We start from the raw sequence: 23,388 nt of genomic DNA on the forward strand, positions 1-23,388 counted from the left end.
CAGGCAGTGCTGATGCTGAACCTGCCAAGGACAGTCCTTTGCCTCCGAAAGGGCACCTATTTTTAGGCAGACTGTGGATGCTGGGTGAGTCTGCAAGAGCCTAAAAGGGCCCAGGAGCTGGATGTGGGGCCAAGAGGCTTTCACATTTCTTCAGCCTGGCGTCCTTCCTCCCTGCTGCCCACCCCCCCCCACCCCCACCACAATCCCTTTCTGGCCACTCTGAGTGGGAAAATCCAGGGCGCCCTCTCCAGGCCAGCCCAGTGCCTGCCACACAGCATACTGCAGGTTGGGTAGGCATGTCCCTGCCCGGGAAGGGGGGCCTCCTGGCCAGACCCACAACGCCCCCCCGCACCCCAGGGTCCTTGGTGCTCCAGGCCTGCACCCTCTGGGAGCAGACCCTCCGCACTCTTCCACCGGGCACACCCACCTCTTAGAAGACTTTTGCGAGGCTGCCTCTCCCCAAGCCTCTGCCTGATGTGCTGAAGCCACAGCCCCTCCCCTGGGCACTGCTGGAGCCTGCTACTCCACAGGCCAGGCCTTGCCAGGCAGCCGCTGAAATTCTCATAAGGGGGCTGAAGTCCAGAGACAGTACCAAACCCAGGGTCCCTGGAGTCAGTTGCCAAAGCCACCTTAGAGACGCCAACACCGGCTGGGTCCAGTGCCCTGGAGGGAGACACATCTCTCAAGGATCTCCTAGACATCAGAAGCTTCCCAGGGACTGGCCCTGAAACCCGCCCCCACCACCATCTGTGTCCATGCTCCAACTTCTGGAACCGTGTCAGCTAGTTCCCTGCAAACTCCCATAGACTCCCCTGCTTTGCCAAAAGGCAGCCTCCTCCAGGCAGGCTGCCCTGCTTTCCCCTGCACTCTCTGCAGACCTCCCCATCAGAGTGAGTGTCTTCTCCAGCTGCCAGTGCATCGTCCACCCTGCGCTGGGGGCGCCTGCAGAGCAGCGTCCCCAACACCCCTATTTCGCATGGGGCTTTTGCAACCCACAACCCTTCCGTGCTGGTAGGTCATGCGCCGCACTCACTGAAAGAGGCCGGTGTTGGGAGGTCTCGAGCCTCAGGGGCCTCCTCTGCACTCGCTCAGAGCGCTGGACGTCAGCATCTGGCAAGCTCGTTGAAAGAGCAACAAAGACAACAGTCCAGACGGCTTGTGTTGGTCCAACGGCCTCGGGGACCCCGCGCAGGCAGGCCCAGTGGCCTTCCCGCTGCCGGGACCACAGGGGCGGGCGGGGAGGGGCGGGCCCGGGCGCCTCATTAGCATAATATATGCGCGGAAGGCGTTTAGCAGTCAAATATATGCGCATATATCTCCATAGATGATTAGGCTGGCCGGGCACATTCAAAATGGCGGAGCGTGGAGCGAGCGGCAGCGGGAGCAGCGGGGACAGCCTGGACAAGAGCATCACGCTGCCCCCCGACGAGATCTTCCGCAATCTGGAGAACGCCAAGCGCTTCGCCATTGACATAGGTAGCCGCGGACGGGCGCCGGGAGCGGGACGGCGCGCGGCGGGCGTGGGCGCCGGCGGCGGAGCCGGCGGGCCGGGGGCGGTGGCAAGGACGAAGGGCGGGGCGCGGGCCGCCGGCGCGCACAGCCTGTCGGACCTTGTAGTCCTCGGGCCGCCGGCGCCCGCGCTCCCCGCGGCGGCCGGACTACAGCTCCCGGCAGGCGCCGCGCGGCCGGAGCGGGGCACGCCGGGCCTCGTAGTCCAGCGCGGAGAGGCGGGCGGCCCGGCGACCCCTCGGTGGCCCACCTCTGGAGGGTCGGCTGCCGGGCGGGGCCTGTGCGGGCCACGAGTGGGGTCCGGGGCCCGCCTGTGGGGCCGCGCCGAGGGCGGGCGGCGGCCACACCTCGGGCCGCGGGAATCGTCGGTGGGCTGCCCGCCGGGGCCCAGCCCGAAGCCCTCCCGCCGGCACGGCCTCAGCTCCTGGACGGCTGGCCTGCGGCGGGAGTTGGGAGGCCCTGGACGAGGATGTGGGGCCCGCGCTGGCACCCTTCAGGATCCCCCTGTGCCGCGCGGCCCGCAGGGTGCCCCCAGGGCCCCACCCAGCCTGCCGACCTGCCCGCCCCAGGCCCGCCCCAGGCCCTCAGCCCACTCCGGCGCCGGAACCTCCCCGCTGCCCCCTTTCACAGAGAAGGACGCGGAGGGCAGAGGCAGCCAAGCAGTGTAAGGTCACCAGCTGTAAGGGCCAGGTGGGCCTGGAATCTGGGCGGGCTGGGCCCTCGGCCCTCTGCCCCTGACCACACGGGGCCTGAGGCCTTGTCCTACTGTCCGCCGCCGGGGCCTCCCGCAGCAGGCCAGCGGCCTCACACAGCTCTCCCCTGCTGGGGCTCAGTATCTCTGCTGGGGCTCTGTATGCTGGTCCTGCCAGCAGCCAAGTGTGGGCGCTCATGCCTGGTACCAGCAGGGCGGCCCTGGCCACTTGTAAGACGCCTGACCTGTTGAAAGTGGACAGGTGTGCCTCTCTCCTCTAGTTGGGATGTCCCAGGGAGACCCGGACTGACCCCTTGGAGCTGTTGGCCTGTGATGCGTGGGCCACGCCCCTGTTCATGAGGATGGCTTTGATGTGTGGGGCTTGGGTGGGGGAAGGCGTCCTCTGGAGAGGTAGGAGCCCTGACAGTGGGAAGGTGGGCTGGCTCCTGCGTTCTCACCTTGCAGACTGCTGCGGTGTCAGGGGCGGTGCTTCAGAGCACTGACCTGGTGGCAGGTATGCACACCCCGCGAGGGGTGTGGGACCTGATCACCCCGCGAGGGGTGTGGGACCTGATCAGACTTGTGCCTGGCTGCATGTTTGCAGCCAACCGTAAGCTTGGAGGCCCCGCTTAGGGGGTCATCAGGAGCCAGACCTCCCCCAGGGCCCTGCTGTGCCTGCTTTCTGAGACAGGCCCATTTGATGTGGTAGCAGCCCGGTCAGGGGTGTGCTCCGAGAGCCCTGAGAGCCCAGACGTCCAGACGTCATGCTGCACTCACAACCAGGGGTCTGCTCCATGGGAGGGAGTTGGAACTTAGTGTTTCCGAAGTGCAGCTGAAAATTGGCTTGCCATGGGGTTGACCTGAGAGGTCCTGTGTGGCCCCGGGGGCGGGGGGCCAGCTTGTAGCCACAGAGCTCCGGCAGTCCCGGAGGCATGCCCTGGCTCCATGGGGTCCTGGGGCAGCCTGTCTTCCAGCGTGAGTCCAGGTGGGGTTTCCGGGGAAAAGGACACTTGGAAGGATATTTTTAGTGTCAATATTCATTTCCTCTCTTTGAAAGTTCCCCCGGCTCTGGGTCCCATGTCTGCGTATCCCCATAGGACAACTTCATTGTTACTAAGCACAGACCTCGTGTTAGGTTCATGTGGCTGGTGGGAGGTCACAGCCTGGGTATAGGTCCTCCAACTTGGATCCTCCAGCCAGTGTGCTTGTCAACAGTTTGCTTTCAAAACAGGCTTCTCCCATTTCCCCTTCCCTCAGCCAAGCCTCTTGATCCAGGGAAGCTCAGCTGCTCTACGTTCTTGGCAGGCCTGTTCGTCTCTCGGACACTCACGTCAGCTGAGTGGATTCCCCGCTTTGAAAGCATCAGGGACATTTTCTCTATCAACACATAATGGAAGCTGACCTGACTTCGGGTTTCCACAGGGCAGGGACATGCACTGGGGTTTCCTTGTGCCTTGGTACCCAAGGTGGAAGGACAGGCAGAGATGGTGGAAGAGAGGATGACCCGATGCCCAGCCCCTGAGGGTCTGGATGAACCCGGGAGGTCTTGGCTTGGGTGCTGGAGGACTGACACAGGCAGCTGATCAGTCAGGGTGCTCCTGGCCCTGGACCAGGGAAGCTTTGCTCTCCTCATCCCACCCTGATTAGCACAGGACTGCATTCACCAGCCTGGTCACTGCACTTGTTAGATGTGATGTACTGGGGCTTGTGGCCAGGGACTAGATGGGCAGTCACTAAGTCTTAGGGATCCTGAGAACTGATGAGCTCCCTGCTGTCTTCTAGAACCCGCTGTCCTGCTCTGAGCTCACCCTGGTTCAGGCTGACCACCCCACTTTGCACGTCCCCACTCACTTCCCAGACCCTTGTCTCTTCCCTCTTCTGGGGGTACAGGCTGCTGGGCATTGCCCCATGTGGGATGCACGGTATGGGGCACGCAGACACGAAGTCACCTCCCATGGCAGCCCCCACAGCTCTCCACACCTCGTATTTAGGTTGTGATTTAAAGCTCTCAAAAAGAAATGCAACCTGAAACTGGATCTCTCTGACCTGGGAATTTGTTATGATAACTTTTGAAAAGTTTCTCAAAGTGTATCTTCATCCCTTTGCGTTGCCTGCCTTTTTAGGAAACAGTTAACTCACAGAGCGAAGGACGCTCCAGGCCAGGCCGGGGTTGGGGGAAGGGAGGAGGGATAAGGAGGCTTAAGACCTGAGTTCTGCCTCTAAAGCCCAGGGTGTAGGAATGAGAGTAAGCCTGTGCCGGGGTGAACTGACCAGGGCTCGCCAAGGGCAGGTCTCGGCTGTCCTGGGAGGCCCTGTCCACACTGCGGGCCGGTGGCTCCGGCGGGTAGGCTCGAACGCTTGCTCTCAGCCTCAGGCTTCTGTTACCTGGATGAGCTTCAGCCCTCAGATGTTTTTTTGCCTGGAGTGTTTCTCTTATATCCCCTTGGGATTGTGTCACAGAGCAGCTGTCAAGAGATTAGCTTCTGTCTCCCCCTCAAATAGGGCTCTGTCTCACCTGGCCGGCCCACAAGAACCGGCTTGGTTTCAGAGCTGTCCTGTGGCGCCAAGCCTCTGCTCCTCCTCGTCCCCGCCATCGAGGGCCGTCCTGCACGGGTTTACCTGCCGCCTCCATCTGTAGATCTGAAAGTGACTGCTCGGAATGTCTTTTTAACTGGCCTTGAAATGTGTTTTGGGCAAATGAAGGCCTCTCCTGCTCCTTGATGCTGAGCTTCCCAGGGTGTCCCAGGGCTAGCCTGGGGTAGGAGACCCTGCTGCCCTGTGTGGCCTCCCAGCCCAGAGCTGTGAGAGGGTAGACTGTTAGAGCATTCTGGGGAAGGCCCCCTCTTTCTGCCTGTCCACACTTGGAGAATACTCCTTTTATCGCTTCCTTCTTGTTACCACAGATAGTCAGGTGTGCTTGTCAATGAAACTGGCATTTTCCAGTTTTTTTCTTTGGGTAATTTTCAAGATCAAAGTTTGAAACAGAATTTTTCTGAATCACTAATGATCGCTGAGACCTCCTGGAAACAGGATGCTTTTCTTTCTCCTCTAGGACTTGATGCGGAGGGGAAACGGACAGTCTCAAGCCCGGTTTGGTCCGGGACCTGAGATGGCACAGGCTTTCTCAGAGACAGCAGTGTTTGGGCCTCACTGTTGGTTCCTTTCCTCTGGTTGGCACCCCGCAGAGTTTTAAGTCCAAGTAACACCAAGCACCTTATGCACAGGACCCAGCCTGGCAGAGGAGACTGTGTGGGCAGATGAGCCTCGGTCCCTCACCCTGGCCAGCTCCTGAATTTGCTCTGTCTGTGTCTCCCCCCAGGGGGTTCACTGACCAAGCTGGCCTATTACTCCACTGTGCAGCACAAAGTTGCCAGAGTGCGGTCCTTTGACTACTCCGGCAAGGTAAGTTGCCTAGCAGGCTGGGTTGGCAGGTGAGGGGGTGCCCCAGGCCACACAATGCTCTCATTTCCTGTTTGCCCCCCCTCTGCTGCTCACCCACATCGGCTTAGCTTCCTGGACGTTCCTAGTACTGAAATCCTTCCGTGCTGCCTGGCTCAGGCCCCTTCTCTTCAGGACCCTGGCAGGAGCACCCACACCGGCTCCCTCCCCACCCCTCCCACCTGAACTTGGCACTGAGAGTTGTGCCCATTTCGGGGCCCTCATCTCCACATCTTTCCCTCCCTATGGGCAGCACACACAGACCCTCACCCTATATCCCCAGGACGCAGAGCAGGACCACGAGCCGCCCTACGAGATCTCTGTCCAGGAGGAGGTTACTGCCAGGCTGCACTTTGTCAAGTTCGAGAACACCTACATAGAAGCCTGCCTGGACTTCATCAAAGACCACCTCGTTAACACTGAGACAAAAGTCATCCAGGCAACCGGGGGCGGGGCATACAAATTCAAGGACCTCATAGAAGAGAAGCTACGGCTGAGGTCAGTAGGGGCCATGGGGGCTGCAGGGCACAGAGCCACTGGCCTTGGTTCTTGGCTGGGGCTCCCACACCCACCCTGGGGCTAGACTCTGGCTGGGCTGGCAGGAGGCTTCTAGTGGCCGAACCATAGGCAGGGCTGGGGGAGCAAGGAGGGAAGGGCACCCTGCTCCTGCAGCAGTGCTCCCCTGTGCTTTTGGAGCGGAGGTTCTGACGGGGTGGCCTGCATGGAGACTGAGGTCAGGGCCGTTTGTACCGTCGCAGAGTGCTGGGTCTCACGGTGCACACAACTGGCCCGTCAGAAGCCATGTGCAGGGCCAAAGGGAGGGGGACGGTGTGAGGGGCTGTGTTTGAGGCTGCGTGTGCCTGTCCAAGTCAGAAGCTGAGCTCGGCCAGGGCAGGGGGCAGTGATCCGGGAGAGTCCCTGGTGCATGAGCCGTTGGAGCCACCGTACAGTGGCAGAGGGCCCTTCTGTGGCCCATGGCGTTTTCAGTGGCCAGGCTCCATCCTTTGTAGAGTGGACAAGGAGGACGTGATGACTTGCTTGATCAAAGGCTGCAACTTTGTGCTGAAAAACATCCCACACGAGGCCTTCGTGTATCAGAAAGATTCCGACCCTGAGTTCAAATTCCAGACCAATCACCCCAACATCTTCCCGTATCTGTTGGTCAACATCGGTTCTGGAGTTTCTATCGTGAAGGTGAGGCGTGCTTCGCGGGGCGGTGCGTGGGGACTGGGCAGCAATCGCTGGGGCGCCTGCCATGTTGGAGCAGGCTGGGCAACCCCCTCTGGCTCTGGGGATCACGGGCACGCGGCTACCTGGAGGGCGCTGGTGCAGGCTGTTGGGGGAAGGCGGGAGGCCCAGACTTGGCCTTCAGGAGTGGTGTCACCCATGTCTGGGGACCTGTCATCTGGGCCCACTCACTCACTCAGCTGCGCTTGCACTTCCAGGTGGAGACAGAGGACAGATTTGAGTGGATCGGTGGCAGCTCCATCGGCGGTGGCACCTTCTGGGGCCTTGGGGCTCTGCTCACCAAAACAAAGGTATCCCAGGCTACAGAGAGTCACTCCTAATTTTGCACTGAGTCCCGTGTCCCAGACTTTTCCCAGGAGAGGGTTGTGACCGTGGGGCCCAAGGTGGCAGTGGTTTCCTGGTCACTGCAGGATGGTTGTGAGAACAGCCAGTCTGCCCGGGGGATGTCTGTGGAGCCCTGCCTCCCTCTCCCCACCTTTGGTCTGATGACACAGGAGCACCTTTCAGCCTGGCACACTGCCTGCCCCTCCACGTGGGCTCGGTTTCGGGAACCCCAGCAGCCCCCACACCGCACGCACCTCCGTCTGCCCTGTCCCCACAGAAGTTCGATGAGCTACTGCACCTGGCCTCCAAGGGCCAGCACGCCAATGTGGACATGCTGGTGCAGGACGTGTACGGTGGGGCCCACCAGACCCTGGGGCTGAGCGGCAACCTCATCGCCAGTAGCTTTGGGAAGTCGGCCACCGCCGACAGAGGTACCGGGCCCCTGCCGATGCCCTCCGTGCGCTGGCTCCCCGTCATGGGCCCGGCCCCCCAGCAGCACCCTGCCTCTGCCCCTTCCCAGAGTTCTCCAAGGAGGACATGGCCAAGAGCCTGCTGCACATGATCAGCAATGACATTGGGCAGCTCGCCTGCCTCTACGCAAAGCTACACTGTTTGGACAGGGTGTACTTCGGCGGCTTCTTCATCCGGGGCCACCCGGTCACCATGCGCACCATCACCTACAGCATTAACTTCTTCTCCAAGGTACTGGAGTGCCACTTCCTCCCCCTCCGGCACCCCGGGCTTCCCTCTTCCCAGATCCTTGGCGTGGGCACCAGTGTCCTTGATGCCTGCCAATGGAGAGGTGCAGGGGGGCCCAGGGCAGGCAGCCCAGCAGCAGGGCACCGCGCCCCCGCCTCTCTCCTCTGGCTAGTGCCAACATCCCGTACCCGGGCACCCTGGCCATCTCTGAGTTGGGCATGAGGCCTGTCTCCCACTGTAGATGAGCTGCATGCAAGCGCCGACATGGCTTTCGTTCCACAGGACTGCTCTGAGCTGGGCCTGCAGATGGGCTCACAGCATCTGCCAAGTGGGGTGATAGGGGGGTGTTAGTTTTGTGGAAGAAGTTCTTTACACTCAGATTTCTGCAAATGTCAAGCTTTTAAGTTCTGCACTGAATGCAGTTTGTCTGACCAATGTGTGGCAGAGGTTTTCAGGAAGTCTCTGCTGCATAGAGAGGGGCCACCTGGGTCAAGTTGGTTTAAAACCGCCCAGACTTCCCTCGTGTGATGGTGAGGCCAGCTCAGGTGGGGTCTTGCTGTGGCAGGGGGAAGTCCAGGCACTGTTCTTGAGACACGAAGGCTACCTGGGAGCCATCGGAGCATTTCTCAAAGGAGCGGAGCAAGACAGTGAGTAGAGCAACCATGGTGATGGCCTGTGGTCACGTCGGGGCAACACAGGGTATGTGCAGTGACAGGTGTGGAGCAAGCTACCAGGCCTCAGAGGCTGTGGGAGCAGGTCTCCCTCTGGAATCCAGGGCCTGAGTGGCATGTGCTGGACACGCTGGGCCCTTCATAGCAGTGGCCGGGGTTGGGGGCGGGCGGCTAGCCCTCTGCGGCAGTTCCTCTGAGGGGTCATCTGTGTGCCGTGTGACCAACCCCAGGGGGTATCTAGCTCATGGGTGACCAGGGCTCCAGGCAGGGGCCAGGGTGGGTGGCCCTCCTCCACCTCCCTCCTGCCTCCTTACCGTCAGACAAGCTCTGACTTTTTGGTAGCCTGCCCTCTTTGAAGGATGCTTGAGAGGTGTGATTGGGAGAGGCAGGGAAGGCTGTTCTAAGAAGCTTGGGAAGGTCCCTGTAATCATTTTATGAGGTCTCGGTGCTGGTGAGAGCACACAGTGCCATAGCACGACCCCCAGGCTCCCCCAGGGGCTGTGGGGACCTTCAGCGGTGGTCGGGCCGTCCTGGGGTGAGGGCACAGTGTGGTAGCCCTGGGGTGACACCCAATTCTCCCCACTCTAGACCCTAACCAGTACAGCTGGGGAGAGAACTACGCAGGCAGCTCCGGGCTGATGAGCTCATCCCCAGAGCTCTGCCCGACACAGCGGGCGAGGAGTGGCACCGTAAGTGTGGGGTCCTTTGGGTCTGGTTCCAAGATTCCCTCTCCTGGGGCAGACTGGCCGCTGACCAGCTGTGGACATTGGGGCAAAAGAGAGGCACGGGCATTTGCTTCCCTCCTCAGGGCCTTAGCATTTCTGTGTTTTCCAAATGTTCTGCTGGAGCCCCAAGACCATACCATCCAGCCCCTACGTATGCAGGGAGAATATGGAATGTGCTTCCCCAGGATTGTGGCACCAGTGACAGCAGAATCAAGGTTAAAACCCAGAGCTGCAGGCACCAACCCAGGCCCCTTCTCTCAGACCACGTTCTCTGCCTGATGGTTTCAAACCATACAGGACAGTCTGCAGTCTCGGGAGGTTTCCTGCCCGGTCCTCTATCTCCAGCTGGGGAGACACCCACGTGACTGGGCAGGGGTCCTCCAGCCTGCTGAGTGGGCAGAGAGAGGTTCTCTGGCCAGGCCTAGTGTCAGCCAGAAGCAAGATGCTGCCACCATAGCTCATCCTGGGGGATCATGAGCTTCTTGAGATCATCCCCCAAGTGGTGTGTTACTCCTGTCAGTCACTGGGTACTTAGCAGAACTCAGGCACCAGGCTGGAGAACCAGCTGGACGAATCGAAGTGACTAGTTGGGCACACAAGTTAAAACGCCGCCTTCGGAACCGGCCTGCTGGCTCTTCGGACACAGCTGATTTTCAGTTGTGGACACAGATTCTCTTCCTAGTTGGCATAAGCATCGCAGGAATGTGTGTGATATAATCGTGACTTCCCAGGAGGGAAAGCATCCCCCTACATCCCCACACCTCGGGCCTGGCTGGAGCACGTGACTGGCACACGATGGGCCTCTGTATCTGTGATTTCTGGGGGAGCAGTGTGGATTCTAGTCTTAGGACTCCTGAAGCCAAATGGATACGTGAGCAAGAGACGTGTGTATCAGAGCTGATGCTCAGCACCACACACACCTCCTGCGCTGGGTCTCTGCGTAGCCTGCACGCTTCACAGAGGGGTGGGTGGAGCCTACCCAAGGAACAGCTATGGTTTGAACTCCTACTTGTCAAGACAGCAGGGGAGCCCCTGAAGACCAGGCCAGGGCCCCAGAGATGGAAAACCATCCACTTCCCTTCATCGCCTGGTGATATACCAGCCATTTCGTTGCTGACCTTCCTGTGATTCAGGAGCATCCAGAAGCCGGTTTGTCTCCTTGTGGTGGCTCCTCTTGTGCAGACGCCGAGGCGCAGAGCTCACCTGCTCCTCACCCTCATAGCTTGCCAGTCAGTAGGCCATCGGCAGACAAGGGACGATTGTAGGAGTGCAGTGGATGCTTCTCCAGAGAGCAGGGGGAGGGCTGCCAGGCACGTGCAGAGTTCAGGTGTGCGCACACACTGGCTTCGGTCTTATTGGAAACGCCAAACCGCCAGCTGGTTGAGCAACCACACCTTTAGAACTGCTGGAGGGCATACTTGTCGCCGGCAGCCACCAGTCACACATCGGCCATGAGGGGACCCTAGGCCCCTCCATGAGGCCAAGAGAGCTGGTTTCAGACACAGGCTGTGTGCTGGGCACCCGTGCTGTGGGGAGCAAGGAGCTGGTGGAAGCCTGGACTGCCTGCCCCATGGGCTCCCCGTAGCCTTGCCAAGGGCCTGGTATACCAGGGGGTCACAGAATAAGGGCCTACTGGGCCGTGAGTGGGGACCACACCTGTGGAGCCTTGAGTGGCAGAAATGGGGAGTGAAAGCATGACCACACCCTGGTGCAGGAGCCCCCAGCTGTGGGGACCACTCTAGTGCAGGAAAAGCAACAGAGCCACTGGGAGGAGGTGGCCTCTGTGGGTTTGGGCAGACCCGGGAAGAGCGGGCTTGTCCCCTGAGGCCGCAGCACTACCATGGGTCCTGGCCAATCCCACAAAGGGGCTGGCTCTAGGCCTCAAAGGACCACCCGCTGATGCATGCACCATCTCTCATCTCTCATCCCAGTTTGACCTGCTGGAAATGGACCGGCTGGAGCGGCCGCTAGTCAACCTGCCCCTCCTTCTGGACCCGTCTTCCTACGTGCCCGACACGGTTGACCTGACGGACGACGCTCTGGCCCGCAAGTACTGGCTCACCTGCTTCGAGGAGGCCCTGGATGGGGTGAGGGCTCGGGGCGGGCCAGGTGCCCCTGGGGACGAGACATGGGCTCCCGAGGAGCAAGCGACAGGTGTGCGGAAGGAGAACGGGGGCTCCGGTGGCCGTGGCATCCATGTTTGAGTTTGGGGGTGATTTCTGTTAACCAGGGAAAAACATGCCTCCCAGGGGTTTGTTGGGTCCTCACATTTCTCACCAGCACACCAAATGACAGAGCTTCAAAAGCACATGGTGTGTATGGGCTCAGGGCCAGTAGCAGTTGGACTCCAGGCTCTGGTCTGGCTCAGGCCTTCTTGGCCCTCTGGGAACACACATGTCCCAGCCTCTCTGGCCCCCAGGCTCTATCCTCAGCCTGAGGGCTCCCAGCCCCGCACCCCGCGCAGCCTCCAAATATGGTCCCAAGCCACCTGTCCCCTACCAGTGTGGCAGGAGCCCATCCTGGGCAGTGTGGCCCCAAGCTTCAGTGGAGGGCTAGTGGCCACCCCATTCCCACCCCGCGGGGCAAAGCCCCCAGGAGACCGATCACCAGTGGCCATGTGCCTGTACATGGGGATGTGCTCTCACCATGGCCCTGGCTGAGTGAAAGCCGGGGCTGTGCTGACCACCCTGTGCTCGGCAGGTGGTGAAGCGTGCAGTGGCCAGCCAGCCGGGCTCAGTGGATGCTGCCGAGAGGGCGGAGAAGTTCCGGCAGAAGTACTGGAGCAAGCTGCAGACCCTGCGGCACCAGCCTTTGTGAGTGTCCTGCTGCCCCTGGCCCAGGACCGGCATGGAACCAGCTGGGTGGTGCGGGCAGCAGCCTTGTGAGTCAGGAGGTCTACCGTGGGCAGCCCAAGGGGCAGCCTCTGGAGGAGAAGGCACATTCCCGCCTGTGGGCTGGGCTTCCAATGGCCTGTCCTTGGGCTACCACTTGCCTCTACCTGCCTCTGCCCACACCTACTCTCTTGGTTTCTTTGACCCTCCCACTGGCAGCTGAGCACCAGGAAAATGCCTTCCATGGCAGGGGCATGATGGGCACTGTGCTAGGCCATCGACCCACCAAGCTCCTTTCTCCTGCTTCTTCCCAGTGCTTACGGGACCCTGACCGTGCGCAGCCTTTTGGACACAAGGGAGCACTGTTTGAATGAGTTCAACTTCCCAGACCCCTACTCCAAAGTGAGTGCCACCTTCCCATGCAGGGTTGGCACCTGCGAGGGGGGCACGGGTAGCAGGGAACAGGCAGGGCCTAGCCCACCTCGTGGGAGTGTGGGGTGGCTTCTTGGTTGGCAGCGCCAGCTACGGAGCTGAGGATTGGAGGGTCGCCTGTCTCTGGTTGGGTGAGGTCTGCTGACCATCACAGAGTTGGCATTTGTAGACACCAGTCCTGCCCTGAAAGGCAACACGCCAGCCAGAGCCTGGCAGGTGGCCTAGAGGTGCCACCCTCCTCCATGGGCCATTCTGCCCAGGAGGCTGTGTGCTGGGGCATGACAGCCAGGGGCTCAAAGCCAGCGCTGCCCACCAGTTCCTGCCACCCTGGCCCTCGGATGGGGCGTCTGGGGATGGGGCACCAGGCGCCTGGGTGGTCTGAGTCATCCTTCGCGGCCCTTCTCTGCCCAGCCCAGGCCCGCAGCACAGCCATACTGGGCCCAAAGCCCTGCTGAGCCTCACGCACTCGGTGCGGGTCAAGCGTGCATGAGCCTGGATGCCGCTGACTCCTGCCTGTGGCTGCACTCTTCCAAATCAGCAGATGTTACCATCTTGGTTTGCTAGAGCTCCTGTGACAGTGCGCTGGGCCTTCTGTCCCCCCCAGAGCGGGTTCTTGGTGATCTCCGCAGTGTCTGCAGCAGGGCGCCCTCCCTCTGCCCTGGCTGCCAAGGGCCTGGGGACGCAAGCTTCCTCCCTGACCAACTCTCGCCTCTCCCCACAGGTCAAGCAGAAGGAAAACGGGGTCGCGCTAAAGTGCTTCCCGAGGGTGATCCGCTGTCTGGACGCCTTGGGCTGGGAGGAGAGGCAGCTGGCCCTGGTGAAAGGTTTGCTGGCGGGGAACGTCTTCGACTGGGGAGCGAAAGCTGTCTCTGAGTAGGTGCCCGCTGCCTTCACGGCCTCTCCACGCTTCAGCCCTGCCCCTGCCTGCTCTTCCCGGCGTGAGCCCAGGACCACAGCCATCCTGTCCCCCTCGACCACGTGTGGTGCCCCAGCCCCGCCCCAAAGAGGTGGCAGTGGGGAGACGGGGTCCCAGGACACTGGGTGTTGCTTGGGGCCCGTCAAGAGCAGGCAGACAGAGGGCTGGAGTGTGGATTTGGGGGCTGATATTTTCAGAGGTAGAAATCCAAACCCAGGGTTTGCATGTTAGAGTGGGAATCAGACAATACTTAGCGTTTGAAATTGGGAGAAGGAGCCTGCAGACTCAAGTGGGGATACATGCCTCAGCCTCCCTGAGCACCTGTGCCTGGGCTGTCAGTCTGGGGGCGCTGAGGGTTTCCTGGGGCTCTGAGGGAGTGGCACCACCAACCCAGCCCTGGGCCCTGCCAGCTGGCCTGCCCACCACAGAGCAGGGCCTCTCCCTTTGCAGGACACTATCCCCTACCTGGTGTCCTGTCTTTGGCCCTTGCTGGGTCCAGCCAGGGCATCCTCTCCAACGTGGAGTAAAGCCACTCCCCCCATCACTCGTCCCTTTAGGTGGCGTGTTGGGGCGTGTGTGGGGTGAAGCTGGGGCCTGGCACTGACCCAGGGCTTTACTGGAGGCTGCCATGCACTCAGGACCCTCCGTCCCGCCCCCTACCCCGGTCCCATAGTACATGCGTGTTCTAGAGCACCCCAGACCCCCTGCTCTGGGGCATGTGAGCACTGCCAGCCAGTGGCAGGCAACCTCCCCACTCTGGATCCTAACACACCCGTCCACTTTGGGAGATGCTTCCTCTGGGCTCTACAGTGAATGCTGTGAGCTAAGGTTTGAGGGTTTCCATGACTTATTTTCTTCCCCATGCAGCGTCCTCGAGTCTGATCCCCAGTTTGGCTTTGAGGAGGCAAAGATGAAGCTGCAAGGTAGGGATGCCCAGGGCTCCCCACCTGCACCAGAGCCCCCACCCTGCAGGGGGGGTGTCACAAGGGGGGCAGCTGCAGGAGGGGACCATGCTGCGGGGCAGTGTGGCTAACCGTGTCCGTGTCCCACAGAGCGGCCGTGGCTCGTGGACTCCTATAGCAAGTGGCTTCAGAGACTGAAGGTACACACCGAGGTCCCCACCTCTGTCCTGGGGCCAGTCCGTGCTCTCCAGGCCTGGGAGGCAGGGAGGGCTGCGGGAAGTGGCACGGGGCTGCCCCAGGGCGAGGTGCCAAGGGCCCCCAGGAGTCTCACGCTGCAGCTCTGAGCTCACTGCCCCCTGCTCCAGCCTGACTCTTGCAGGCTCTACCAGTTAGGTCAGTGGCCGTGGCTCAGAGGTCGTTGGGGCCACGGTTCTGGAAGAGGCACAGGCGCCCTCCCCCCCGGCACCCCAGCGCCCGCGGGAGCCAGCAGCCCTCAGCCTCAGCCTGCGGGGAGTGTGGAGTGCGGAGGTGTCTGCAACGCTTGGACGCGCCTGTTCCCAACTGAACGTCCTGGTTTTGTCTTACAGGGGCCCCCTCACAAATGTGCCTTAATTTTCGCAGATAACAGTGGAATAGACGTCATTTTGGGAGTCTTCCCCTTTGTCAGGGAGCTTCTCTCTAGAGGGACGGAGGTGAGCGTCCAGGCCGCGGCGGGACCCCTGCCCTGGGCCCTCCACTTGCAGTGGGGTTGGCGCCGTCGTGGCCTCTGTGTGGGGCAGGTAGGTGCGGGTGAGGCTTGTTATGCCGCGGACCTTGGGTCAGCCTGACTGCAGTGTTCTGGGGCCGTCTTCATCCCGAGCCAGGATCTGGCCCCCCTGGAGGCCACTAAGCAGTGAGAGGTCATCGGGTGTCCTGCTTCTCAGCCGGCAGCGCTGGGTGGGCGGGCAAGTAAACACTGGCTTGGTGCCGGGCTGTGGCCAAGGTCCCTACAGAGTTGGGGGCATCCCGCTACAGGTCATCCTGGCGTGCAACTCAGGACCCGCCTTGAATGACGTGACCTACTGCGAGTCCCTCATTGTGGCTGAGCGCATCGCAGCCATGGACCCTGTTGTTCAGTAAGTGGCCAGGTACCGGGGGCTGGGGGAGCCCCGCATGGAGAAGTACAGGCATGGTGGGAGTCCCCTGGGTACCAGCTCACGGGCACCAACCGACCCCCTATGCTTGGCAGCTCAGCACTCAGAGAGGAGAGGCTGTTGCTGATGCAGACGGGCTCCAGCTCCCCGTGTCTGGACCTCAGGTACCCCAAGACACCTGCACGCACGCCTGGGCCCCCAGTACGTGTTCGGGCAGCTGAAGGCCACAGCCCTTTGGTGGGGTGTGCCTCATCTGGGAGGAGACAGACGGCTCAAACGATGGAGTCACCACACTGGGGATCCTAGAGCGTGAGAGCCTGGCCATTGACCACTGGCCTGCAGCTGGGACAGTTCTTGAGCCAACCTCTTCCCTTCCTCGGGCCCACCATTAACCAACCAAGAACAGGGAGTTCACCTCCTTGAAAGGAGGAAGAACCTTTAGGGTCCCACGTGGAGAAGCGTGGTCAGGCCCGGATTGCAAAGGGCCCGCTTTCTAGCAACAGACCCGAGGGCCGTGCTTTGAGCCAAGGGCTGGGGGCCCCAGGCATCCTTGCCAGGCACTGCCCTTGTGAGGAGGCAGGGCGTGGAGTCCACCTGGGGCGGGGCCAGGGGGCAGCTGCATTCAGGGTGAGGTCCCGCCTGCCTGCTCACCGCCCCCTTCCTTCCTGAAGCCGCCTGGACAAGGGCCTGGCCGTGCTGGTTCGGGAGCGAGGTGCAGACCTGGTGGTCATCGAGGGCATGGGCCGCGCTGTCCATACCAACTACTATGCGGCCCTGCGCTGTGAGAGCCTCAAGCTGGCTGTCATCAAGAACTCCTGGCTGGCTGAGCGGCTGGGTGGCCGGCTCTTCAGCGTCATCTTCAAGTACGAGGTTCCGGCTGAGTGAGGTGCCTGCCTTGCCAGACTGTTCCGCTCGTCGCTTGTCAGGAATGTATTTCGACTGCAACAGGGAAACCAAGTTCAAATCAGAGTATTTATGTCGCGCGCCTATGACTCCGGGCAGGTGCGCCCAGGTGTGAGCATGGCGCTTGTGGCGTTGGGGTTTCTGTGATGCTGCCGTGTTCGTGGTGGGAGACGCGACTTTTGTCCAGTGAGACATTCGTATTGGAATATATTTAACTGTGAAATAATCTTTTATGTGTGTGTATATATATATATATATATATATATATATACACACACACACACACACATATATATGTATAGATGTAAATACACGCACGTGTCTCTGACAGGGCGGCAGGGGCTGGGGGCCCACACCAAATAGAGGCTGGAGTGACGTCAGACCATGCCGTGTGGTTTCACAGACAGCGAGTCCTGCCAGCCCTTCCCTTTGCTCGCTCCCAGAGGCCCTAGGTTGGCTGTGAGCCTGTGGGCCATCCTGCGTCACTGCCCCCGACCCCTGTCCAGAGGGAGGAGCCTCCCATCAGCGCGTCTGTCTAGGGAAGGTTGCCCCGTGTGGCTGTGCCAAGCCGCACTCTTGCCTCAGAGTGGCAGCCATGAAGGCCATCAAGGATTCGCAGGGCCTTGGTGGCTGCACACACTCCTGCTCAGAGCTGACCTGACCATGTGACCGTGGGCCCAGGCCCGGAGTCCTGTCCATGGCGGGCGCCCCACTGGGCTCAGCCCTGAGTGCTGCCCCTTCCCCATGTGCAGGCTAGGCGGGGCTTTGCTCAGTCATCAGGGAGCCAGTACGTCCCCACTCTCCACACACTCACGTGGGGCTGTGACCACTCCTGCACCATTCCAGGCACCCCCCCCCCCCCAGTGACCCCACATGTGTCACTCCAGCCCCACATGCAGGTGGCTCGTAGCTGCCACTTGGCCAAGGCAGGTCTGTGTCCCTACAGGCAGCCAGCCTCAGGGCCCCTGCAGTGTCCCTGCTAATGCCCACGCCCCACCACGGTCTGGCCCCGCACCTCCCCAGCCCAGCCGACACCCTGACACAGCTGGGCAGGCTGTGGCCACCTGTGTGTGCCCTTCCCGGGCCTGACTGTTCTCCGTCCCTGGCTTCCTGGTGGGGAGCAGCACTGGCCAGCCTGGCGCAGAGGGGCCCAGCACAGGCACCCGGGAGGCTTTAAGTCCAACCAGAGCCCCACTCAGCCTGATGTCAAGATGCCCCCGCAGGTCCTCCCTCCTGCCCTGCCCAGCCCTCAGGGCTGACTGGCCTACCCAGCGTCACCTAGCAGAGCCACATGGTGAGGGCACCCACCCTACTGCCAGGCACTCTTCTGTGGCAGACCAGGCTTCCCAGCCCCCAGAACATAACCATGTCCAGGGTTGGACAAGGATTGGCCCCTGCTTTTCACAAGGACACAGGGCACCATCCCTGGGAGCCCTGGCAGCCAGCCCAGCCCACCTTGGCCCACAGCCCCCCCGCTGACTCATCCAGCTGCCCCACCTCACCGCGCCTCAGATCCTAGGGGCCATGGAGGCCAGGCCAACCTCCAAGGTGCCCTACGTGTGGCCTTCAGGCACCACTTTCCACAAACGTGTTCCCCCGTCTACCTGAGGAGGGGCCTGCTGGGTCTGGGGAGGTGTGTGGGGCCAGCAGACTCCCTCTACCCAGGCCTTGGCTAAGAGTGGGCAAGGGGCTGCACAGGTCCCTGGGGCCACAGAGAGAACCTCAGGGAGAACATGCCTTGTGTCAGGCGCCCACCCTCCCGCAGGGCTGATCTGGCGTGGGACCCAAGGCCTCCCCAGCCAACCCCACTGCCTGTTGCCAAGAGGGCACAGCCTGTCGAAGAGGTCCTCGGTGGTCCCCGGCACACCAGGTGGTGCCTGCAGAGGCCTGATGCCAGGGTGAGGGACAAGCCCAGGCACAGACTCCCTAGGGGTGGGCTGGCCTCCCACCTCCCGGGAAGGGGCACTGTGTGCGTTTAGCCTTCTGGGAAGGGGCAGCTCCTGCAGCCTGGGGTCCCTGCCCAGGGCTGAGGTTACCCCCACAAGAGTGGGGCTTGGAGGGGGGAGAGGAGGAGACTGCACCTCGGAGACTGCAAAGCCCCGGCCCTGGGGAGCCAGCCCACTGAGCCCTCGGTGACAGAGGTCAGGGGTGTCCTCACACCGACCTGACCCAGGAAGGCTTGGACACAGTCACAGGGGGAGTAGGTGTCCCACACCCAGCAAGTGTGAACGTGATTATTGGCATTGTGTCCAGAGTCTAAAGTGTCCATACAGAGCAGGCTCTGTGCAGAACACACCGACCAGTCAGGCAGGGAACACAGTGCTCCGGGCAGCTCTGGGCATATAAGGAGCATCCCGAGAGCCGCGCAGGCCCGAGCAGATGTGCACACCTGCTCAGCGCCCACCTGCTCTGCAGAAAACCAGTCACGACAGGAAAAGGACTGGGCACCATTTTAATGTTGTAGAAGCTTTGTCTCTAAAAATTTAAATACATTTCATATATATTTTAACATGAAAAATCAGCCCAGACTGCAGGCAGGCTCCCTTCCTCCTAGGGGAACGGTGAGGGGCAGAGGGCAGGGCTCCCTCGGGCACTTGGTGTGCCTGGCACAGCAGTGCTGGGCCGAGGGGAGGGCGGCTGCACCTGCCCCAGGGAGCCCATCAGAGTCTGAGCAGGAGGCCGGGGGCAGCGGAGCCCTTGGAGGGGCCCATGCCCGGCACGTCCCCGCAGCCCCCTTGGCCCCCTGAGCAGGCACCCTCGGGGGTGCCCCGCTCCTCCCCGGGGGGCGCCCTCGGGCTCTGCAGCCGTTGCTGCCGCTCCTGGGCCTGCCTGGCCCGGCTGGCAATGGCACGCACGCGGCTCTGGCTGCGGGAGGAGGAGCGCCGCAGGAAGCCAGGGGGACCAGGCACCCCATCCCCAGCGACACTCAGGCTGGTGGGCGAGGTGATGTCGCCGGCCTGCTGGAAGCCTGTGAGCCAGCGCAGCTGTTCCGTCAGGGCGTCCCGCCGCGCCCCCCGCCCTGCCCGCCCCTCCCTCGCCAGGCCCAGGCTTCGGCCCAGGATCTCCACCTGGGGGGCAAAGTCGTCGGCAGTCAGGTCCCCCAGGCTCTTAGACTTGGCGGCTGCAGGGCAGTCCCGGAGGCCTGCCAGGGGAAGGTGGCCCCAGGGCAGCCTGGGCACCAGGGGACGCAGCCGAAGCTCTTCTGGTGCAGCGGGCAGCTGGCTGGCGGCCCGCAGGTTGGGGCTGGATTTGCTCTTGGTCACGGCAGGCAGGTCCAGGCGGGCGGCAGTGGCTGGGCAGGGCCGCAGGGGCAGGCGGCCAGCTGGAGCCCCCGAGACACCCCCCGAGACACCCTCACGGCCCAGGACGAGGCCCAGACCCAGGCCCGGCAGGGAGAGGTCGATGACCGTGTCGCTGGATGACACACTGGAGGACGAGGACACGCTGTCGCGATGGCCACCAGGTTCCAGCCGCCGCCACAGCCGGTCTCCACCTGTGGCGTCTGAGTACACGGCTGGGCAGGGCCCGGCTGGGGGCCGCCATCCACCCGGGTGCTCCGCGGGCACCTGCCCCTCACTCTCGGCCCTTCTGACCACCTGGCTGCTAGGGGTCCCCTCACACACACCTCCAGGCCCCCCACCATGGTAACCCTGCCGCCGGCTTTCCGGGGGCTGCTCAGTGTCCCCTCTGCTCCGGGTCCTGGGCTGGAAGGGCACGGAAGCTCCCAGAGTGACCGCTGGGGGGCTCGTCACTTTGGTGCCAGGTCCCGAGGCGCACAGGGGCCCTCCCGGGGAGGGGCTGGGGGGGGCAGCCACCAGAGGTGGGGGGCCGGGGCCCAGGGCTGGCTCCTCAGCAATAGTTTCCAGGCCACATAGAGAGGAGCCCGTCCTCTGCATGGAGAAGGGGTGGGTATCTGTGGACGAGATGGAGAGGAGCATGTTGGACACGTCCCCCCACGGACAGTGCCCACGAGACCCTCAACAGCCAGGTCCCTCCGTGTGCACACAGCTGCCCCCCACCCTGCCCTCTGGCTCTGCTGCTACTGGGGCTGGGGGTGCAGACAGGCTGTGCCCCTAAGAGGGGTCCCCAGGGCCCCCAACAGGCCAGGGCACACAGGGGCCGGGCCCCATTACCTGGCACTCGGCTGTTCTCAATCCCTAACTATAGAGGCAGCGTGGGAACAGAAAGAAGAGGGTGGTCAGCATGTGGGTGGGACTGGCAGATGGACAGACAAACAGCAAGGCTGGGTGGGGTGCGAGGATGGATCGGGCTCTGGGGTGGGGGCACGGCTCAGCTGTCAGCCCCTCCCCGTCCTGGGGTCCCCTGTCACAACTGCTGCTCAGCACAACTCAGGCCGTAAATGAATGCCCAGGGCGGAGAGGCAGGTGCAGGGTACACCCCCATTGCCGACGTTGGGGCCCGGGCGCCATCAGGGGCCATCCGGCAGCACACCACCGACCATGCCAGACTTTCCAGAGGACTGTGGTGCAGGACCAGGGCTGAACACGTGCAGCCTGGCCTGGGGAGAGGCCGTGGGGGGCTGGAAGCGGCCCCTGGATCTGAGATCAGGCCAGTACCAGACCCGCGGGCCTCAGCACACACAGCAGCTGGGGTCAGGCCTGCTCCCTGGCCTCCTAGGCGCTGGGGGGGCCCTGAGGGCAAGAGGCCTAGGGGACGGGCACAGTAGACAGGGAGGGGTGCTGGGGGCTCCAGGGGACCTCCAGGCAAGCCAGCGGGGCACAGGGAAAGGAAGCCACGGCGAGCACACAGAGGCAGCAGTTCTGCACACAGCAGCGCAGGGGGTCACCCAGCTCAGGCCATGCCAAGGGGCGTGTGCAGGGACAGCACGGAGGATGCCGCAGCGGAGCGTCTGGTCTTACCGGTGGAGAGCATGGAGGATTTACTCCTAATCTCCTCCAGCTTTTGAACGAACAAGGCATTCATCTCCCTCTGCATGGCCCCTGCCTGCCTGTGGGCGCCCTCAGGCCAGCGGGGGACCACCTCGGGGCTGCCCAGGCCGCTGGAGTCCGAGGACGCAGAACAGCCGCCGCCGCCACCCGGACCCTGCCACGGGGCCCCTCTGCCCGTCCCCGCGGTGGCGCAGGGAGCCCCCAGCGAGTCCGCCCGGGCCCGGGGCTGCTGGCTGATGGCCTCTGGTGTGGCAGTGGGCCCCGGGCTAGGCAGCTGTCCCCGCCGCAGGCCCTCGGCGTCCTCACCAGCGCAGGAGCCCACCACACATTTCATGCAGGTGGCGGCCATCCCAGCTGGCCCGGGGCCCTCGGGGACACAAGAGGGCGGCTCCTGGGCCAGACTCCCCCCAGCCGGGCTCCTCCCCGCCGGCGCCTTACCTCGGGGGCTGCGGCTGCCGGGCTCCTCTGGGGCTGAGGCCTCTAGGACGGGGCCAGGGCTGGGGGCGGCCACGTCACGGGCCTCCCCCTCGGAGCCCGTGTCCTGCGTGCCCAGGACCAGCTCTGGGAAGGCCTTGCGGCTGGGTTTCTGGCTCTTGGTCGGGGCGCTGGCCGTGCGCCGCAGGAGCCGCTGGCTAACGGAAGGCCGGGGCAGGGGCCGCCCAGCAGCATGACTGTCCAGGGAGCCGGGCTTTGTGCCTCTGAGGAACAGGCCTTTTAGGCCCAGAGCCTGCTTGACCTGCAAGAGAAGGAGCCCCCATAGATGGCAGCCAGGCATGGGGCCTGGGGCCACCAGCCCAGCCCAGGCCATTCTGGCGGGTGGTGAGTGGCCACACCTGCTGCAGCCCAAGGGCCAGCTCAGGAAGGCACCTGCGGCCGTCAGGCTGTGCCACTCATGGCTGTGTGTGGGGAAGAGGGTCTCCAGGGTGCCTCTGCCGGGGGTGGCAGCCACAAGGGCCCTGGCACACACCAGGATGACGACTCTCCCCTCCCTGAGTGCATGGAGGGTCTGCATGCCCCGGGGCAGGTGGGCCCAGCGAGGGCCAGGAGGAGGAGGCCCCCGGGCTTCTCCCATGCCGGGACCCTGACCCCTGGCTCCTGTGCCCACATCATGTACCCCTCACAGGCCCCCAAAGCCCCCGGCTCTGGCCGGGCCCCCAGGGTGGTGCTGGCATGGAGAGAAAGACGAAAGAAAACCCATGGGAGCAGACACTGCCCAGCTCACGCTCACCCTGCCTTCAGGCGCCACAGGCCGAGGAAGCAAGCAAAGCCGGGCACAGGCCAGCGGTCTCTTCTCCCATGTCCCTGCCTGGCCCCCTCCCCCGGAGGTGCTGCCTCTTCCGGGAAGCCTTCCTAGACTGCTGTCAGCCTCACCCCGCTCTCTGCTCACACAGCCCTAAGGGCAGAGCCCATGCCGGTTCGGCATTCCCTGAACTGCTGCTGGCCTCTGGCCTTCCCGGACAGCCAGGCCTCTCCCCACAGTCTCCCTGCCCGAGGAGGGCAGCCAGGGGTCCCCAGGACTGGTTGGCAAGTGCCTGGGTCAATGCTGGAGAGGCCGACAGCTGTGTCTCAAGAGTGCAGAGGCCAGAGGGGTCCTCACATGCAGAGGCCCTGACAACAGCCACCCCTCCCCAGTGACACGGGGGCACCTCGGGGCAGAGGTGTTAAAGTGGTCAGCACTTGAATCAGCTTCCCAATTCAAGATCCCAAATCCAGAGCAATTTGGTCAAAGTTGGCTGCAAAGTCATTTAGAAGAAGGTCCAGGATTCAAGCTCGGAGCTCCTGGTCCCTGGGGCCTCCCCACCCCACACCAGGCGTCATGGGTGCACAGAGACTCAGGGAGCACATGGGTGGGGGCAGAGAGGACCGGTAAGATCAGGGAGGCAACGGGTGCAGGGTGCTGGGGCGCCCCGAGGGAGAGGACCAGACACAGAGGGGCACAGGGCCATCAGACAGAGGACAGAGGAGGGACGGAAGGCCAGGGGGGTCCACACACAGGAGGCCTAGCCGAAGTCCTGGACCTGCCTCATAAATGCGGCTCTGAGCTGAACATGGCCCA

General features: G+C 62.8%; 3 protein-coding genes across 7 annotated transcripts in view; 1 reads left to right on the top strand and 2 right to left on the bottom strand.

Moving 5' to 3' along the window:
- Positions 1-1,222, bottom strand: part of TNFRSF14 (TNF receptor superfamily member 14) — a 30,632-nt gene extending 29,410 nt beyond the window's left edge. Inside the window, exon 1 of the mRNA XM_072819999.1 lies at positions 1,034-1,222. The gene's annotated coding sequence lies outside the window, so the exon portion shown is untranslated. The remainder of the gene's footprint in view (positions 1-1,033) is intronic.
- Positions 1,130-16,648, top strand: PANK4 (pantothenate kinase 4 (inactive)). The gene is made up of 19 exons (XM_072819997.1): positions 1,130-1,476; positions 5,520-5,602; positions 5,922-6,136; positions 6,649-6,832; positions 7,084-7,176; positions 7,488-7,641; positions 7,731-7,912; positions 8,475-8,556; positions 9,169-9,269; positions 11,237-11,392; positions 12,006-12,118; positions 12,451-12,538; positions 13,290-13,441; positions 14,352-14,407; positions 14,537-14,586; positions 14,974-15,078; positions 15,401-15,501; positions 15,615-15,683; positions 16,191-16,648. The coding sequence occupies exons 1-19, from the start codon at positions 1,353-1,355 to the stop codon at positions 16,402-16,404; spliced, it is 2,322 nt and encodes a 773-aa protein (XP_072676098.1). The 5' UTR covers positions 1,130-1,352; the 3' UTR covers positions 16,405-16,648.
- Positions 16,649-18,860: 2,212 nt separating this feature from the next.
- The window catches only part of PLCH2 (phospholipase C eta 2), a 63,466-nt gene continuing 58,938 nt past the window's right edge, over positions 18,861-23,388 (bottom strand). For 4 of the 5 annotated variants that reach the window (XM_072819979.1, XM_072819978.1, XM_072819980.1 and 1 more), the window contains 2 exons: positions 21,771-22,068; positions 18,861-20,335 (listed from right to left, as the gene is read on the bottom strand). In XM_072819979.1, coding sequence (XP_072676080.1) covers positions 19,083-20,335; positions 21,771-22,068 — 1,551 coding nt within the window. In that variant the 3' untranslated portion in view covers positions 18,861-19,082. Of the gene's footprint in view, positions 20,336-20,555; positions 20,584-21,302; positions 22,069-23,388 lie in introns of all 5 variants that reach the window. The other variant, XM_072819982.1, reaches the window with a different exon arrangement.

The sequence above is a fragment of the Canis lupus genome, chromosome 3 (assembly GCF_048164855.1).
Source record: "Canis lupus baileyi chromosome 3, mCanLup2.hap1, whole genome shotgun sequence".
Lineage (NCBI taxonomy): Eukaryota > Metazoa > Chordata > Mammalia > Carnivora > Canidae > Canis > Canis lupus.

Excerpts from the sequence above, each read along its gene's own strand:
- PANK4 (XM_072819997.1), top strand. The coding sequence starts at position 1,353 with ATGGCGGAGCGTGGAGCGAGCGGCAGCGGGAGCAGCGGGGACAGCCTG. Across the intron at positions 11,393-12,005 it reads TCGAGGAGGCCCTGGATGGG|GTGGTGAAGCGTGCAGTGGC; the intron begins GTGAGGGCTCGG and ends TGTGCTCGGCAG. Across the intron at positions 12,539-13,289 it reads TCCCAGACCCCTACTCCAAA|GTCAAGCAGAAGGAAAACGG; the intron begins GTGAGTGCCACC and ends CTCTCCCCACAG.